The sequence below is a fragment of the Babylonia areolata genome, chromosome 19 (assembly GCF_041734735.1).
Source record: "Babylonia areolata isolate BAREFJ2019XMU chromosome 19, ASM4173473v1, whole genome shotgun sequence".
NCBI classification, from domain to species: Eukaryota; Metazoa; Mollusca; class Gastropoda; order Neogastropoda; family Buccinidae; genus Babylonia; species Babylonia areolata.
In genome coordinates this window covers 43,218,798-43,235,524 of record NC_134894.1, presented here as the reverse complement: position 1 = coordinate 43,235,524, position 16,727 = coordinate 43,218,798, and the positions used below count along the sequence as shown (strand labels likewise).

At 38.6% G+C, this 16,727-nt stretch overlaps 1 protein-coding gene across 1 annotated transcript in view; it reads right to left on the bottom strand.

Annotated features, from left to right (window-relative positions):
* Positions 1 to 16,727, bottom strand: part of LOC143293736 (uncharacterized) — a 52,686-nt gene that overhangs the window by 33,090 nt on the left and 2,869 nt on the right. The window contains exons 2-10 of the mRNA XM_076604942.1: positions 16,356 to 16,638; positions 12,776 to 12,970; positions 11,366 to 11,821; positions 9,275 to 9,460; positions 8,048 to 8,293; positions 6,910 to 7,146; positions 5,435 to 5,755; positions 3,106 to 3,393; positions 2,235 to 2,468 (exon numbers count right to left, since the gene is read on the bottom strand). Coding sequence (XP_076461057.1) covers positions 2,235 to 2,468; positions 3,106 to 3,393; positions 5,435 to 5,755; positions 6,910 to 7,146; positions 8,048 to 8,293; positions 9,275 to 9,460; positions 11,366 to 11,821; positions 12,776 to 12,970; positions 16,356 to 16,503 — 2,311 coding nt within the window. The 5' untranslated portion in view covers positions 16,504 to 16,638. The remainder of the gene's footprint in view (positions 1 to 2,234; positions 2,469 to 3,105; positions 3,394 to 5,434; positions 5,756 to 6,909; positions 7,147 to 8,047; positions 8,294 to 9,274; positions 9,461 to 11,365; positions 11,822 to 12,775; positions 12,971 to 16,355; positions 16,639 to 16,727) is intronic.

The following is a 16,727-nucleotide window of genomic DNA, read 5'->3' as shown; positions in this document are numbered from 1 at the left end:
ACATAGTCTAGAAACAGGTAAGTTTATCTGGCAGCAAACTAAACAGGAAAGGATGGGGAGGCTAGCAAAATTCTGGAGGATGTCCACAGTAACCTCAGGCTTCATTCTAAACATGCCCTGTAAAACCTGGATGTAAGTGTATGTATTTAGGAACAGAAAGAAAATCGGCTTCATTCTAAACATGCCCTGTAAAACCTGGATGTCAGTGTTTGTATTCAGGAGCAGAAAGAAAATCTCCTCACAATACACTGAAATAATTCTTACAAACCATGCTGTCAGTTACTTACTTTGTTGGTTTACTCAGTTACTTTGTTGGTTCACCAGATAGAATGGTGCATGAGAACGACAGGTAGACAGACAGACAGCAACACAGACACACAGTGATAAAGACAGTGTAAGGCTGAATATTCTGCAAAACTGCTGGAGAAAAACAACAACAACTTAACACCTATTCTGGTCTTGCAGCGTAGTTCTAAATTTCTGGAAGGAATTGCAGGGTTTTCCAAATACCTGTGATGTCACTGTCTCCAGACTTTCCCCAGAACTTGTGATGTTTGGTAATAACAAGCTATGTACCACTGACAGTACACTTGACTTTATTATGCTCTGTGCAATTTTAACAAAAAGGATTTTTTATTTTCTTTTTATACAGATATTCTCCTTATTCTTTGCCCTCAGCTCTGTGAAGTTCTATTCATCAACTGTTCTTTTTACAAATACAATATGCCAAGTGTCACTCTGGAGTTTGCTATTTCTGAATATCTAAAAAACACATATCAACTTTGAGCATAAGTGGTGTTTCTGCAAGACATTGATCATTATCCAAACATGGATGCAGAATTTTCTTCTGGCACCATAAACCCCAAAAGTTGGTTTAAATGACAAGAAGAATTATACCATCACCCTCATCCACTAGTACCATATTTAAAAAAAAGGTAATCTTAGAAATTGACAATCAACTTAAAAAATGTGGGTTTTTTTTTTATTCATATTCAATTTTAACCAGATTTTGTGTTTACCTGTTTATTTTTTATTTACTTTTTTTGTCTTTGACTTCAATAACCAACAACTAATTCCATATTCAGGACACATGTGCAGGCATGACATCCATGTAGAATGTGGATATGATAGGCATATCCACATGTGTACATGTATAAACGATTTGAGGTTATCTCACAGGCTGGCATGTGCATGTTTATGTGTGTGCATGTGAAAATGTGGGTTTGGACAACAAAACAATTGTCATGCCCTTGTCAACACTATGGGTTATATTCATTGCTTGTACCCTTTTCATTGTGTATTAATGCACTTGTGGAAATGACACAATACAACACACATGCACTCAAACACACTAGGTCCATTTAAAACCCTAACATGCTATCCATACTCCAAACACTAAGACCACCAGCATGAAAATGTATATTAAGTAGATGATAGACACACAGTATATCAATGGAATTTATGTTTCCTTAAAAAAAAAAAAGATTTTTAAGACAGTCTAAGAGAAAGAGACAGAGAAAAAGACAACAATAGCTGCAAAGAAAAGATACAGATGTATCAGCAAACCAACTAACAGAACAAAGAACTGATTCCATAAATACTAAAACAACTGTTGCAGTCACTATGTACTACTACATTACCATAACAATGACTAACACCTTTTTTCTGACTTTCACAGTATAAGGCAATATTTTTTTCCTCAACCTTCACTCATGCACCTTGTACGTAAGTGCACCTTTTTGGTGGTTTCTCATCAGGTATCAATGATTCCTGCTCTAACTGAGATGGTATTGTTTGATTAACCTTGAACCTCCTAGAAACATGTTTCCTTTCTTCATTTTATGTACATACAAACACCACCATGATGAAAACTGTAAGATTTGATCAGTCATAGTTATATAGTTATTCTTACATTTCATGATTTGACCAAACCAAATGCATAAGTGCAATTTACTTTTAGTATTTTTTATGATTTTTTAATTTATTTATTTATTTTTAAGAATTCAGGGTGTGTGCCTAATATACACGAAAGTATTATAGACCAAAAATTATGACTACCCGTACAACCAGTATGTCAACAACTGCAACTGCCATTGCTGCAGCTATTCCTACAACTGTTGCAACTGCAGTGCCTATTAAAACCTTCTGTTGCTGCTGCCACTGGTTTGTTGGTCAGTTTGAGGTCTGTCTGCACATTTTAAAGGCGAAGCGAAGCGTTCCAGTTTACTACTTACCAATGTGAGACTCAAACATGATGACCGCCACGTCCCCAGAATCCCCAAAGAGAATGGAGCTGACAGAGACCTGGGTTTTGGCCTCCACAAAATACTTCAGCTCATCCGTGGTCCTCACAGCAGGCAAGTTGGTCAGCAGGATTCGGTCTGTGTACGGCTGTGGTGGCTCTTCCAGACGAACATCCATCGTCTGATTTTGAAAGATGTGAGAACGTGCAGCTACTCTTGCAGCAACTGGGGAAAAACAACACTGGGTACTGGAAAGGTGAGCTTGAAGGGGGACAAAACTGGGGGCAGGGGAAACTCAGAATGCAAACATAAGACACTAGAGAAAGAAAATAAGTGCACACACATTTAAGTACCTGAATTCACAGATTTGTGTGAATGGCATGTGTGAAATGTGCACACATTTGTACATGGACCTATGTGTATACACATAAACACACATATATACATGCATGTGTGTGTGTGTGTGTGTGTGTGTGTGTGTGTAATAAGTGTGCATGTATGTTTACTTATAAACAGAAATATTTGTGCACATGCATATGTACAGATGCTTTTTCTGATATATATATATATATATATATATATATATAGAGAGAGAGAGAGAGAGAGAGAGAGAGAGAGAGAGAGAGAGATCAATCTATCTATCTACATATTTAATATATATGTATATTCTTGTGAGTATTCTATCATATGGATGTATCCATGCATGGATAAGTTCCAAAACATTTAGATGAAACAGGGAAAAAAGGAAGAAGATTATAAGAAAAGTGTACAAAAGAGAGAAAGATAAATGAATAAAAGAAAAGAAAGAGGCAAACGGACAAAAACTCTCGCCGCAGACAAGGAAACTTAAACGCATACCAACCTTCTTGCTCTTCAAAAGTGACGAAGAAAACACCGCTCCGTTTATCCAGGTGAATTTCCTTCACATCACCTCCTCCAGACCGCTTATTCTCAAAATAACACATCAAGGCATCCGTGCTCGTCGAGGGAGGCAGGCCTCGAACGCTCACTGTGGTGAGTCCTGTTGATGCCGACACAGCAGCAGTGCCTGCAGAACCTGCTGACCTTGATGACTGTTGTGGCGAGGCTCTGCTCACTCTTAGGATCTTATTGTCGATCCGGTGTTGTTGCTGCAGCACTCGAGTCATTGCTGGATTGGGTCAGACCATATTTCACAGGTAGTTTGGTGATGAAGAGGAAAGAAATGTGTGTGTGTGTGTGTGTGTGTGTGTGTGTGTGTGTGTAGATAGTGATGTATGCATCATAAACTATTGGACTACCAATCCTTTTAGTGCAAATTTGATTAATGCATGCTTGGGGTTTATTGAAAATTATCACTTATCTCATCTTGATCACAGTTCAATGTCAACAGTTCAAGGAAAGTGCTTTTGCATCTCACCTTTTGACAGTATCAAACATTGCTTCATGATACAAGACCAGCAACTGCAATTGTAAGTGGAATTTGCAGGTGTATGTCCATGTCTACAATGCTATTTACACAGCAGTACACTTTTATATGCTTGTATCTTCATGTGGAACATACTGGGCATTGTCATTCTTCAGTATGTAACCCACACAGGCTGATTTTATGAACCATGGGAACTTTAACATGCATTACGAGTTTATGTGATCTTCTGCAAGTGTGCACCAGGATTCAGACCATCAAACCCATGCCTGACTTACATGAAACATGCTGCAGAACAAGAGCAAGAGCTCTAAAAAAAATTCCCCCAAAGACTAAACAAGAACCTCACTAGCATGAACTGCGTTACCATTGTCTGTCTTCCACTGAAATGCTAAACACAGCTACATATGATAGTAAGAAAAACAACAACCCCCAAACACCCTAAAACAAATCTAATTACATACAAAGCTGGCTTCAGCACACCCCCTTTCTTTATTGTGCAAGAAACTGACAGAAGTAAGGTAAAACACTAAGTGACAAGAATGACACTGAGTGACATTAGTTTTCCCTCTTGCATGCTACATAATGTGATCTGTTTTATAGTAACTTGGATCCACAATCCAGTTCTTTAAGATACATCTAATGTTTTCGCATATGTCTGTGTGATGGACAAAAGACACAACACTGATGCAAACGGTAAAGGCCATGCTTTAACCTTCCTCATGTAAGAACCTCAAAGGAGATAACCCAACAGTCTGGTATCAATGTGTGTTCTCTGTGAAATTTTGTCTGATGAAATTTCTCTCTTGTTAACAGGCGATGACGGATTAACACGGCTGACACATGGGGCGAGGAATAGCAAGACCCGACAAAAAGCAATGGAAATGAACATGCTATGTTTCAACTTAAGAAAACACAACACCGGGCGATGCAACGAAGTGCAATGCAGAAGAACGTTCAACTTTATGGCATTGCAACAAATTGTGACTGTGACAATATCACAGCCCAGAAACTTTTTTTTTTTTCCTTTTGAAGCATTGTATTGTATTGTATTGTATTGCATTGCATTGGCCGAGAGAGTGGGGATGTAACTTGGGCAAGACGCTCTCCACTATAATCAAATTCTAGCCCAGATACTCCGGACAGCAGTTGCCTTCTCTGCTGCCCTGATGGTCATAGTCGGACACGACTGACTATCATACATGTATTGTATTGTATTATATTGTGTTGTGTTGTGTTGTATTGTGTTGTGTTGTGTTGTTTTACTCTTTTGTCCCAACAGATTTCTTTGTGTGAAATTCAGGCTGCTTTCCCCAGGGAGAGCATGTTGGTACAGAGCAGCACCATGCATTTTTTTTAATTTCTTTTTTCTGCCTGAAAGTGTATTTGTTTTCCTATCAAAGTGGGTTTATCTGCAGAATTTTGGCAGGGGAAACCCTTCTGCTGCAATGGGTTCTTTTACATGCACAAAGTGCATACTACAAATGGGAATTCGGTCTATCATCACATCCAAATGACTAGCGTCCAGACCACCACTCAAGATCTAAAGCAGGGGGGTGGGGTGGGGTGGGGAAATACTACTGAGTGTAGGATTCAATCACATGCCCTCAGATTCTCTTGCTTCCTAGACATACGCGTTACCACTACACCACCACTCTACAAAGTGGATGGAAAAAAACTACCTGTACCTGTACCTGCACTACAACAGAATGCATAAGCCATACAACATGTCATCCCACAAGCATAATGCAACACAACTCTGCCACAACAAAACACTATCACTCACCTTCCGCGTCCCTGAAAGTGACACTGGCCACACCCGATCCCTCCACGTACTGCAGGTCATCAATGACTCCCCCGCCTGACCGACGCTTGTTCTCAAAGTACAACATGACTGTGTCTTTTGTGGTGACAGGCACTAGGCCTTGAACCTCCACCGTGTATGTCTGTGGTGTGGGCATGGGATGGCCTTGGGTTCCGCCAGCAGGAGTGCTGGAAGTTTTGCTGGTGGCTGGGCTGGCAGGAATGGCCTTGTGGGTGATTTCCGGGGTCACCATCACAGACTTGCCTCCTATCTTATGGCTGAGGGCCAAGACGGTTTGCACAGCTGAAATATTAAGGAAACTGAGCGACTTTATCAAGAAACCATTTTACAACAGACTGAGAAAAGAAAAGAAGAGATAAAAATGAAAAAGGAGGCACATGAAGAAAAAGAAAAGAAACATTAAGTCCAGAAGATTTACAAGCATCCAAAGTACTGGTCTACACTCATGCGCATGTTACACACACACACACACGCACACACACACACGCGCGCGCACACACACACACACAAACACACACAGACTTACTGGTTTTATTGGTTGACTCAAAATCACTCTTTCATGCATTAGAACTGTTTGATATAAAAACTCAACCAGAACTGATTTTTTAAATATATCATTTATTGTACATTCTTTCAGCCAAAGGTTCAACTACTGAATTTTGCTGGGTACACTCTCATACTGGTATAAAAGGAAATGAAATGGCCCACAGAGTAGTAAAAAAAAAAAAGAGTGCACAAATAGAGAATACTTTTGAAATAGTTATCAAACAATCAGTTTCAGAATGTTGCAGACTTCTTGAGTCTTCAATATGGAGCAGATGTCAACCTAGTGCTGATGGCAGGATTTCATACCCAAAGGAAAAGGGGTTTACAACTGAAATTACATGATACAAATTGATGGATTTTCCATCGCTCTATCACAGGCTGGTAACCTCTCTGGTGTCTTGAATAAGACTAGACTCTTTCAAGACAAATTTTAGCAAAAACGTTTAATGTGCTTGTGGTAAACAGATCACAAGAAATCATACTTTGTTTCAGTGTCAAACGATTGTCAGGTTACCTCCAAAGTCATGTAAACTTTGAACATTTTCAGAACAAAACATAAAGGAAATAATGTCCAACCAACTACTGTTGACTGAAATTGCTGAATCCCTGTTACATAGTCCAATAGGAGTGTTTCTGTGATGCAATCTTCCGATACTGAATTTTCAAAAGTTTTTATTGATGTTTATGTTGTTAACTGCTGTTGCACAGATATTTACGAATTATTTATTCCATTGTTCTAGTTTATCTTTTTTTTTCTTTAACCACCATCCAAAACCACAAATCACACACACACACACACACACACATGACACGTCTAATATCACTCAAGGTGAAAAGACATTAAAGAAAGAACACAGACTTAACAGCCAACATCTTAACACTGAACATACCTGCCGGATTATCAAATTCCACAACTGCCTCTCCTTTGTGTGCAAACATATAAACCTCCACTACGTCTGTTCGGCCACGATTTTCAAAGTACAATTGAAGCATCTCTTCAGAGACCTTTGAAGTCAACCCTTTCACTCTGATCTTTGTGCAGGCAGCGGCATCCTTTGGCTTGTAAGGAGTGACGCTCAACTTGGTGCTGGAGACTTTGTGAGACCTGTTAAGCACTCGGTCAGCAGCTGAAGTGAAAGACGTATATCAACTACATTAACAATGTCAGCATCACCATTATCTTTGTTATGAATAATAATGTGTGCGTGTGTGTTGTATTGTATGCTGTCTTTTTATGAGCATGCATATACATGTGTATCTATTCATTCAGCCATGTGCATGTGTGTGTGTGTGTATGTGTGTGTGTGTTCGTGTGTGTGTGTGTGTGTCTGTGTGTGTGCCTGCACATGTGCATAGAAAATACAAAGTACATGTGTGCAAATGGCCAGGTGAAAACTTGTCTCCTGATATCACACTTTGCCTGCATGTTTTTATACTGCTTTTTCAGTGTGCAAAATATGGTTGATAATTGATAAATATGTGATAAAAAAGAAAAGAAACAGAAGATGGAATGATCATATAAATTGTATGAAAAGTTATCTTTCAGGTCTTTAATTATCAATGTGTTCCACAAAATTTCTTCCAGAGGTTTTTTATTTAGGACTGTCTCTTGATAATATAAAAATCATGAAAAATAGATCAGTTTTGATATGTCTTTGTCAACTTGTCTATGAATAATACTTTGGTCTTATTTTCCTTACAAAACTGAAATATTTCAAAGAAATAACAAGCTTACTGATGATCATGCTGTCAAACTAAATCTCTGAGCTGGTCTATTGCATATTACTGTAGGTTTCATTTGTTTGTTTGTTTCTTGTTTTGTTTTTAAATGTTGCCATTTTCTAGTCAAGATTTTTCAATATTAAAAAATGGACCCTTCAGTTTCATCTTTGATTGTGTATTCCTGTATTTGTTGGATGAATTTTCTAATTACAGAAATGATATAATCCATGATCTCAAGAACCAAAAATTCTCACAGACTAAAACAACAAGAGAAGTAGTTTTGTTCCTGTCAGATTAATTTCTCACCTGTCTGCTCCTCAAATGTGATGAGGGTCACCTTAGCATCTTCTTTCACTTCTGTTCTGAAGATGGGCCCTCCTCCAGATAAGCGGGTGTTCTCAAAGTACAGTTGCATCACCTCTTCATTCATGGCAACATCTCCCCCAGAAACCTGCACTGTTCTGTCGATGTCTTCTGTAGGCTGGTGTTTGGGTGAGGCCTGCATCTGAAATGGCTTGCTCTTCTGCCGCATATCAAAATCCACTGCCTGATCTGGAACAAGAGTTGATGGCACGGAACTGAAATCAAGATGACTTAGTTCTTGTCCACACGCCAAATGATTTCATGTCAGCAATATATTAAACCAAATATTGAAAGAAAACGATGGAAAGACAAAAAAAATTACACAATGGACAGGAAAAGCATTTGCAGAGACCCTGGTTTCAACACACAACCAACAGACTTGGTGGAATCTGGTGAACACTATTTATGTGCAGCAGCACCCCAATGACTCTCCAGATTCAGTTTCAAGGTGTCAGAGTGTGTAGACAAGTCCATATATGCTACACTACATCTGGAAAAATATTATTAAAAAAAAAGGGGGGAGGTGCATGGTGGGAGGGGGTGGGAGGTGGGGGGGGGGAGATGCCTAACCTTTGCATAACCCAACACACTATCAGGCTCTTCAAAAGTGAGGACCAAAACACCACTCCTGACTATCCAGGTCAGTTTCCTTCACATCACCCCTCAAAACTGAAAATGAAACTAAAAATTGAAGTGCTTATTTCTGTCTTTCATGCTGAAGCCTAAAGCGTAAGGGATGAAATGTGGATAAATTCTGCTGTGTGAAGATAAAACACTTAGATTGATTTACTATCAACAGGAAAGTATACTTGTTGGCAATCAAGTATAATTATGGATTAATACATTTGTCAGAGCCAAATAAAAAATTGTGCACTGGAAGACAAAGCTTATCTGTAAGAACACATTTATTTATTGCTTAGAGCTTCCAAAAAAAATATTAATATAAATGAACTTCCAAACTGTATGCTATATAACGATTCTCTTGGCTATCTAAACCAACATCTACCTCGTCATTATTTTAACTTTCCTGATTTGTCATAACCTTTTCAAACATCGCAACCCAATCAAATTCTGAACCCAGTTATGTTTTTTTGTTCCATTTGCTACACATTACTGTTGTGTGGCATTAATAAGTATGCCGTAATAACGTTTTGCTCCTTTTGAACAGACCTTCTTTTGAAGACTGATGCTCTACTTCCGTGATTCCTTTTGTCTTCATTGCCATTTCTATCAGATCAGCAGAGCTCTGAAGGGGTGCTAGAACCTTGTCAACAAATCGCTCAATGGTTTGCTTAATCACTGGCTCCAGCTGGTGTGCCAACCATTCTGCATCGATTGCCTCCTTTCTTTGTGAGTCTGAAAAATGAAAACAAGAATAGTATATTTCTACTTTCTTTTATATATATATATATATATATTTTTTTTTTTTTTTTTTTTTTTTTTTAAACACACAGCAAAAATGAATGACTCTACATTTTGTACTTGATAAGAAAGCCAAAGTCTACAAAATGATAGTTCTGCTTATTGAAAGTTCTTCTTCTTTTTCTTGTTCTAAGTCATCACAAACAAAAACAACCACAAAAAATGCTCATCTTGCAAACAGTAACTTCTATTTCAAGTCTGTGGATCTCACAGATCTACACTTTCTATAATGCAATATATATATTTATCTAGAGTGAGATATATAGATATATATTGTCAACACAAAAATGTGCACTGTTTACTTAGCCTATTTTATCCAAGCTAGCTTGAACCGCATCTGTCATACTTGACATCACACCATGTTTCATGAAGACAAACTTGGGTTTGTGTGCATCATCCCATCCCCTAAAAAACACTGATGTGGGTCCCGCAGACCTTCAACATACTGATAAGGAACACTACTAGATTGACTGTAGTGAGTATGGGTCTGACAGATCCACAACAAACAGAAATGGTGAACTGCTTCTTCAGCAAGAATGGGTCTGACAGACCCACAGCTAAACGAGTAAACAGAAGATAACAAAGTAAGGTTGAAGATTAAGCAGAACCAGATGGAAACCCAGCACAAAGATAAGTGCTTTGTGCATGAGCTCTGATGCCTAACTCTTCCCAATAACCTTGGATAAGGACATGCCAATACATGAAGCTAGCAAAACCCTTTTTTTCTGATTAAAGCAGACAAAGTTGAACAACATTAATTTTTAACTCTCTGTTGTCTGATTTGCCTGCTTCATCCATTCAATCCCTTCAGCACATACAAAATTCTGCTGCCCACCTTGTCTTCAGAAAGAAAAGATCTGAGCACATTAATCCTCTCTTGCAACATCTCCATTGGCTCCCTGTCTCACACAAAATAAAGTACAAGATCAGCATTCTATTTTATAAATGTATTCACAAATCTCCTCCTTCCTATCTGTGTGGCTGCCTTCACCTCTACACCCCATCTCACTCTCTACGATCAGCTTCAGATCCGCTCTGTTTACGCATACCCAGATTCAAACACTCCACTGTTGGCTGTCTTTCTCTGTCTCTGGACCTTGCATTTGAAATGAACTTCCTCTTTCACTTCGTCAGGTCCCGCACTCAGCTCTTTCAAGACTGCCCTTAAAACCCACCTCTTCCCAAGATGACCTCCCTACCCTGCCTCTTCCTTTTATTCAGTTTCTCCAGATCAGACTTATGCATGCGTATGAATGACTGATGTGAAAGCACTTTGATTTGTCTATGCACAAGAGTCAGCACTATATAAAATACTAATTATTATTATTATTAATACAGAGTAGCAAACGGTAAGGAAACAATGGCTGTCAAATAAAGAAAATATCCAGTATGCACAGGATAGTGGACCTACCAGTCCTCCCCCTTCCCCTTCCCCTTCCCCCACTCCACTGGCTTCCTCAAATATGCCTATTGTGATGAGGCATAATTTTATGCCACTGGCTCTTGTGAAGTATGTGTAATAAAAGGACTTTTGAACTCACATAACAAATGTGTTTCATAACATTGCTAGGGCTACTATTATCAAACACCAGCAATGTTCTGCCTGAATTCTACTTCAGTCTCTTATAACAGCAGTTATTTTTACTAGCATCATCACTATCTGTTGGCAGTCCTCAAAGCTGCAGTGACAAAGCTATTATAATTATTACCATTACTATTATTATTATCATTATTATTATTATCATTATCAATGTTAATATAATTATATTATGAGTGTTACTACAAGAACATTACAAGTCATGCTGCTGCTTTTTTTCTTCCCTATGTTTACAAACTCACCACTGTTCAGTACACTGTCTGGATGAGGCATAAGCCATCTGACCACTGGTTCTGCACTGCAGATGAAAGTTGGATCACATTTAGCTGCCATCATTTCCCATCGAGCATACAGCCGAACCCATTCTGGCAGAAACTGGTATAAGATGCCGATTAGTTTCCCCTGCATTTCTTCTGATCCAAGCATCTCATCTGCCTTGGCTGCATCAGTGTGTTGGAAGACAAAAACAAGTGAGCTGAGTTTGATCGCCTTCAGCTGAGCACAGCACTCTGCGAAGGCCTGCTTCACCAGACACACCAGCTTTCTCCGGTCAGAGCAGTCTGAAATAAGGTTAATGACAGTCTGCAACAGTCTGGGCATTTTTTCCTCGGCCACCGTCAGTTTGAGCTGTGTGAATTTATGCTCAAAGACGGTTTCAGGGGACCACTCCAAAGAGGCCAAGCACTTGCCAAGGACTTCTGAAACACATATCCATTTTTTTTTCTAGTGTCAAATGTTGTTTTGTGCATCTTGAATGCACAGCACTGGTTTAAAAGCTGTACACCTCTGCAAAAGTTTACAGTGGTTAAACCAAAACATAGGGTAATTACATGGACTCACATTATTTACACATATGAGCCAACAAATTCATTTTCTCTGGAAATGCTTTGTCTGTCAACACCAAATTTGGAGTTAATGTTGAAAAAAAATAATGATGTGTGTGTGTGTGTGTGTGTGTGTGTGTGTGTGTATGAGAGAGAGAGAGAGAGAGAGAGAGAGAGAGAGAGAGAGAGAGAGAGAGAGAGAGAGAGCGATTAAATAAATTAAACATGCAGGCTATTTGTCAACGGTTCAATTGGTCTGAATGCAGATCTTAACTTACCGTTCATGAGAAGAGATAATCAAAGACTAGAAAATGCAACACAATGAAAGGATATGATAAGAAAATATTCACACATGGACAGACAGCACACTGACAAAAGTCCTCATTAATCAAGTAATGCTACTGACACGTAATACTACCAACACAAAACAATGAAATAGCAGTGCTATCAATAAGCTGCACTACTGAACATAGTGGTTATGGCAGATATGCTACTGACACATAGCACTAACACATGTGTGCACACATGAATAAACATGAACACTTTTCTCATAATTCTAGCAATAATTTACACATCTCCAGTCTGTCAGGTCAGATTTTCAGAATGACACTCCCAAATTGGACCAAACAATGATCTAAATTTGGTAATTAATTTTCAAACAATTACAATCAGTTCATTGATTACATATCTTGTACACAGATTTCCTGCACCCGATTTTTTATTTTTAACATTTTTGTTTTTTTTAACTATTCCATGCAATCATCCAGTCAATGTTTCTTCAACATTTGATATAGCTTTGCTTTAGTGATGTGAAAGCATCTTACTTACCATGAGCACTTTCAGCACTGCAGTTTCCTTGCATCAGTGTCTGAATGGCCCCAGCATTCAGATGGTAACTGACCATTGTCAGATTGTCAGCCATGAACACATCGCCGTTGTCACCCAACCACTGCAGAATTCCAATTCTGGTCTGAATGTAACAGCGTTGATGACCATTCACATCCAGGCCATCTGGCGTATACTCTGTTTGACCACACACACACACACACACACACACACACACACACACACACATGCACATACACATACATAAACACACAATTTGTAAAGTAAAAAAAAAAAAACACACACACACAAAAAAACCCACTTAAACAGAAAAAAGCATCCCTTATCTGTAGAAGGAAAACAAATGCTTTAAGAACCAAATATACCAGAAATATCACATCTATTTTTGTGAACAAAATATCAACCCTGAACATACCTTTACCTGTGATGCTGTTAAGCAATATATCACAGTATGGGAGAGGTGGTTGAATGGTTAGAGAGCTGGATTCTCATCCTTGTTTCCTGACTTCGATCCTTGGCGAACCTAGTTTGTTAAGAGTGGAGATTTTCCCCGATGTTCCAGGTCAACATTATATGTGCAAACCTGCTAGTGCCTGAACCCCCTTCATGTGCATACTCATGCATATAAAATATGTACATTAAATATCCAGTAATCAATGTCAGGATTCGGGGGGTTATGTAAACAAAAATCTACCCAGCATGCACGCCCTTGAAAACAAGAGTATGACTGCCTAAATGGCAGCATAATAAACAAATGGTCACACACAAAAAAGGTATGTGTATGTGTGCGCGTGTGCGTGTGTGTGACACTTTGACTCTTTACTGTCATTAGCTTAACAGCCCATGCGACAGGGGGGTACAGGGGAAGTTACAGTGTCGTTTTATCCAATCATTTGAAAAAGTAAAACAAAACAAAAACAAAAACTAACGCACCTAATGTTACAAAGTTTATATCAATAAACAACAGCCAACAAATTGCGCACAAAAAATAACAACATCATCATCATCAGATTGACCATCCAAATACTAATTCTACCTGCTTCTATTTTCACCGACAAAGAAATCATTTTGGAAACCATTAATGTTTGCACATATTTTGACTTAACTAGCGTTTTGATCATTTATTTTCTTTTTTCCATGTATCTACTGCCTCTGAGACGTATTTTGCAACTGAGAGGATAATATTTTCGTCATTTGATGTTAAGACACTGACCAGGTCTTTCCTCTTTGCTGCAGCTGTTTTAAAGAGTGTACAGTTTTCCCGAACCTCCTCGTATCCTTTGCAACTGAACATGAAATGTATCTCATCTTCTTTACTCTCACCACACATTGGACAAGGAGAGCGTGTGTGTGAGAGAGAGAGAGAGAGAGAGAGAGAGAGAGAGAGAGAGAGAGAGAGAGAGAAGAGAGGGAGGGAGGGAGAGAGAGAATGAAACTTGACTTAATGACACAAGAAATGAATGATGAGCTCCCAAATGCAGCTCCTAGTTAATTGGCTCTACCCAGGTAGGCAGCCTGTTGTGGAACTGACTCCGTATGTGCAGAGTGCTTAGAGCTTGGTCTCTGAGGATAGGTGATATATAAGTATCTACATCATCATCATCATCATCATCATCATCATCATCACTTTCAAAACACTGTTCAAAACATTTTTGACTCACCAGCCTTAATATATGATTTTTTCCCCTTATCAAACAGTCCCCAAAGCAAGTACTTACAGACATACTTTGTTTGGTTGTTGTTGTTGTTGTTTTTGTTTTTTGTTTTTTTTTCTTTTGTTTTTTTGGTGGTTTTTTTGGAAGGGGGGGGGGGGATTTCTAAAAATCAAAAAAGTTAAAATAACTGGAAAATATTTAAGCATCCAGAAATTATAACATACACATGCACATGCGCACACAACACACACACACACACACTATCCTATACACACCCTTCTCCCCCCACTACCCTCTTTTTTTCCTATCTAATATCACTTCAAAAGGCAAGAAATTAAATTGAAGACAGCAATGCACACACACACACTCACAAACACAGAGAGCATATATACACACAGGCCACCTTCGTTATCCTGTTCATTACTTTACACCTTTCCACACTCCTTCAGTCCTTGCAACATCCTACCCCCTTCCCACCCTTCCCCGTTCCATCACCCCTCCCTTTTCTCCCATCTTATGTCACTCTTAGTGAAAAGATGTAAAATCAATTAACAACAACAACAACAAGACAACACACACACACACACACACACACACACACACACACACACACATACATGTATACAAATACACACACACACACACACATGTGCACTTGGGTTTTTTTTTATGAAATAAGGCAGTAATCACATTTTCTTTCTCTTGTTATGTGTCTGCAACCCTTCTCTTTTTAAATTATCAAAGTTAACAGGTGGGTTAACACTCTATGGGGTCTTGGAGAAGCAAGACAAGCATTACAATGCTATCTCCAACAGTGAAATAAAACCAAGAAGAGTCTCTTTATATCTCTTTTACATAATTTATTCTTTTACTATTCATACATGTATGTTCTTCATTGTTGTTTCTCTTTTTAATGCAGACTATTTAACTCATCATAACTACATAAACTGATTGGTAATTTACGAAACTAAAAATATTACTGCAGGAGAAAGAATTTACAGTACATGCATCAAAAGCTTCAAGTCAAATATGTTTAAAACTAGCAGATGCTTTTTCTGGAAAGTTTTGTTCCATACCACTTCTAAAACATCCTGCACTAAAGTGTGGACAGTGATTTTGAAAATCAAAGTGAAAGAAAACATCTGCCCTTCCATCCACCATTAAAAGTAAGAAGACTCCCTCATCACTGATAAACAAGCCTTTGCACATCTATTGGCTCCCAAAGTCCAGGAAAAGTCTTCTTTTTCGAACAGGTCAGACACTTTCCTAAAAATGAATATCTTAAAAGAAGGAGACACCTTGTCATTTTTCCTCAACTGGCTCCGAACAGTACATCACCACTGATGTCTTCGCTAACATCATCATCATTATCATAATCGTTACAAAAGACAAGAAACCAGCCTTGATGACAAAGGAAATGATTTCATTAATAATTATGAAATAATAAGGAAATTAAGAAAGCAGGGTGGTATTTTCAGACTAATATAGGAACTCATTCCTTCCATTTCAGGAAGAGGAAATGAAGACACTATCCTCAGCAGGCTTCCTACAGGTCATTCTTATCTTATGAGATCAGACACAAACATTTTACAGCTAGTTCAATGAATATCTTGTTCATGGATGTTCCCCCAAACACTCTTTTTCAGTTCCAGAAGGAAATCACCATTTTTTACTTGATTTAATTTTTTTGAGGACTGAGCAAGACTGACATAGATGATTTGATCTTTTTAGTCTTGTTTTGATTCACGCTAGGTTCTTTTTAAACAATCTTAAGGACTCACATGCAATCAGCACTGAACGGCCCTTTTTCAGTCAGCTGGACAGTAAACAAAAATTATTTATTTTGATCCACACACACACACACACACACACACACACACACACACAGGCACACACACATTCCTCACCAAGTTCATTTTCTCTAAGCCATCTGTCACGACTAGTCCTCTGGCTTTGATCTGTGGGATTAATGAAGGTAATGCTTTCCGCCACATTAACATCCCGTGCTCTGGGGATATTCACTGGGGGTAGACCAGGGGAATCTCTGCTTGCCATCCTGATGGCACTTGAAGCTGTAGTCTTCTCTCCAGGTCACAGCAGTATCAGTTCTATCTGGTGCTGGTCACTAGCATCGCACCAGAGATGTATCGACTCAGCCTTCCTAAGATGTTATCCTAAATTCATCTGCAACTGTATACAAAGTCAATACATTTCATTTTATGGCATCTGTCAAGGTGTCTGAGATATTCACAAAAAACATGTAATATTGAGACAAATTT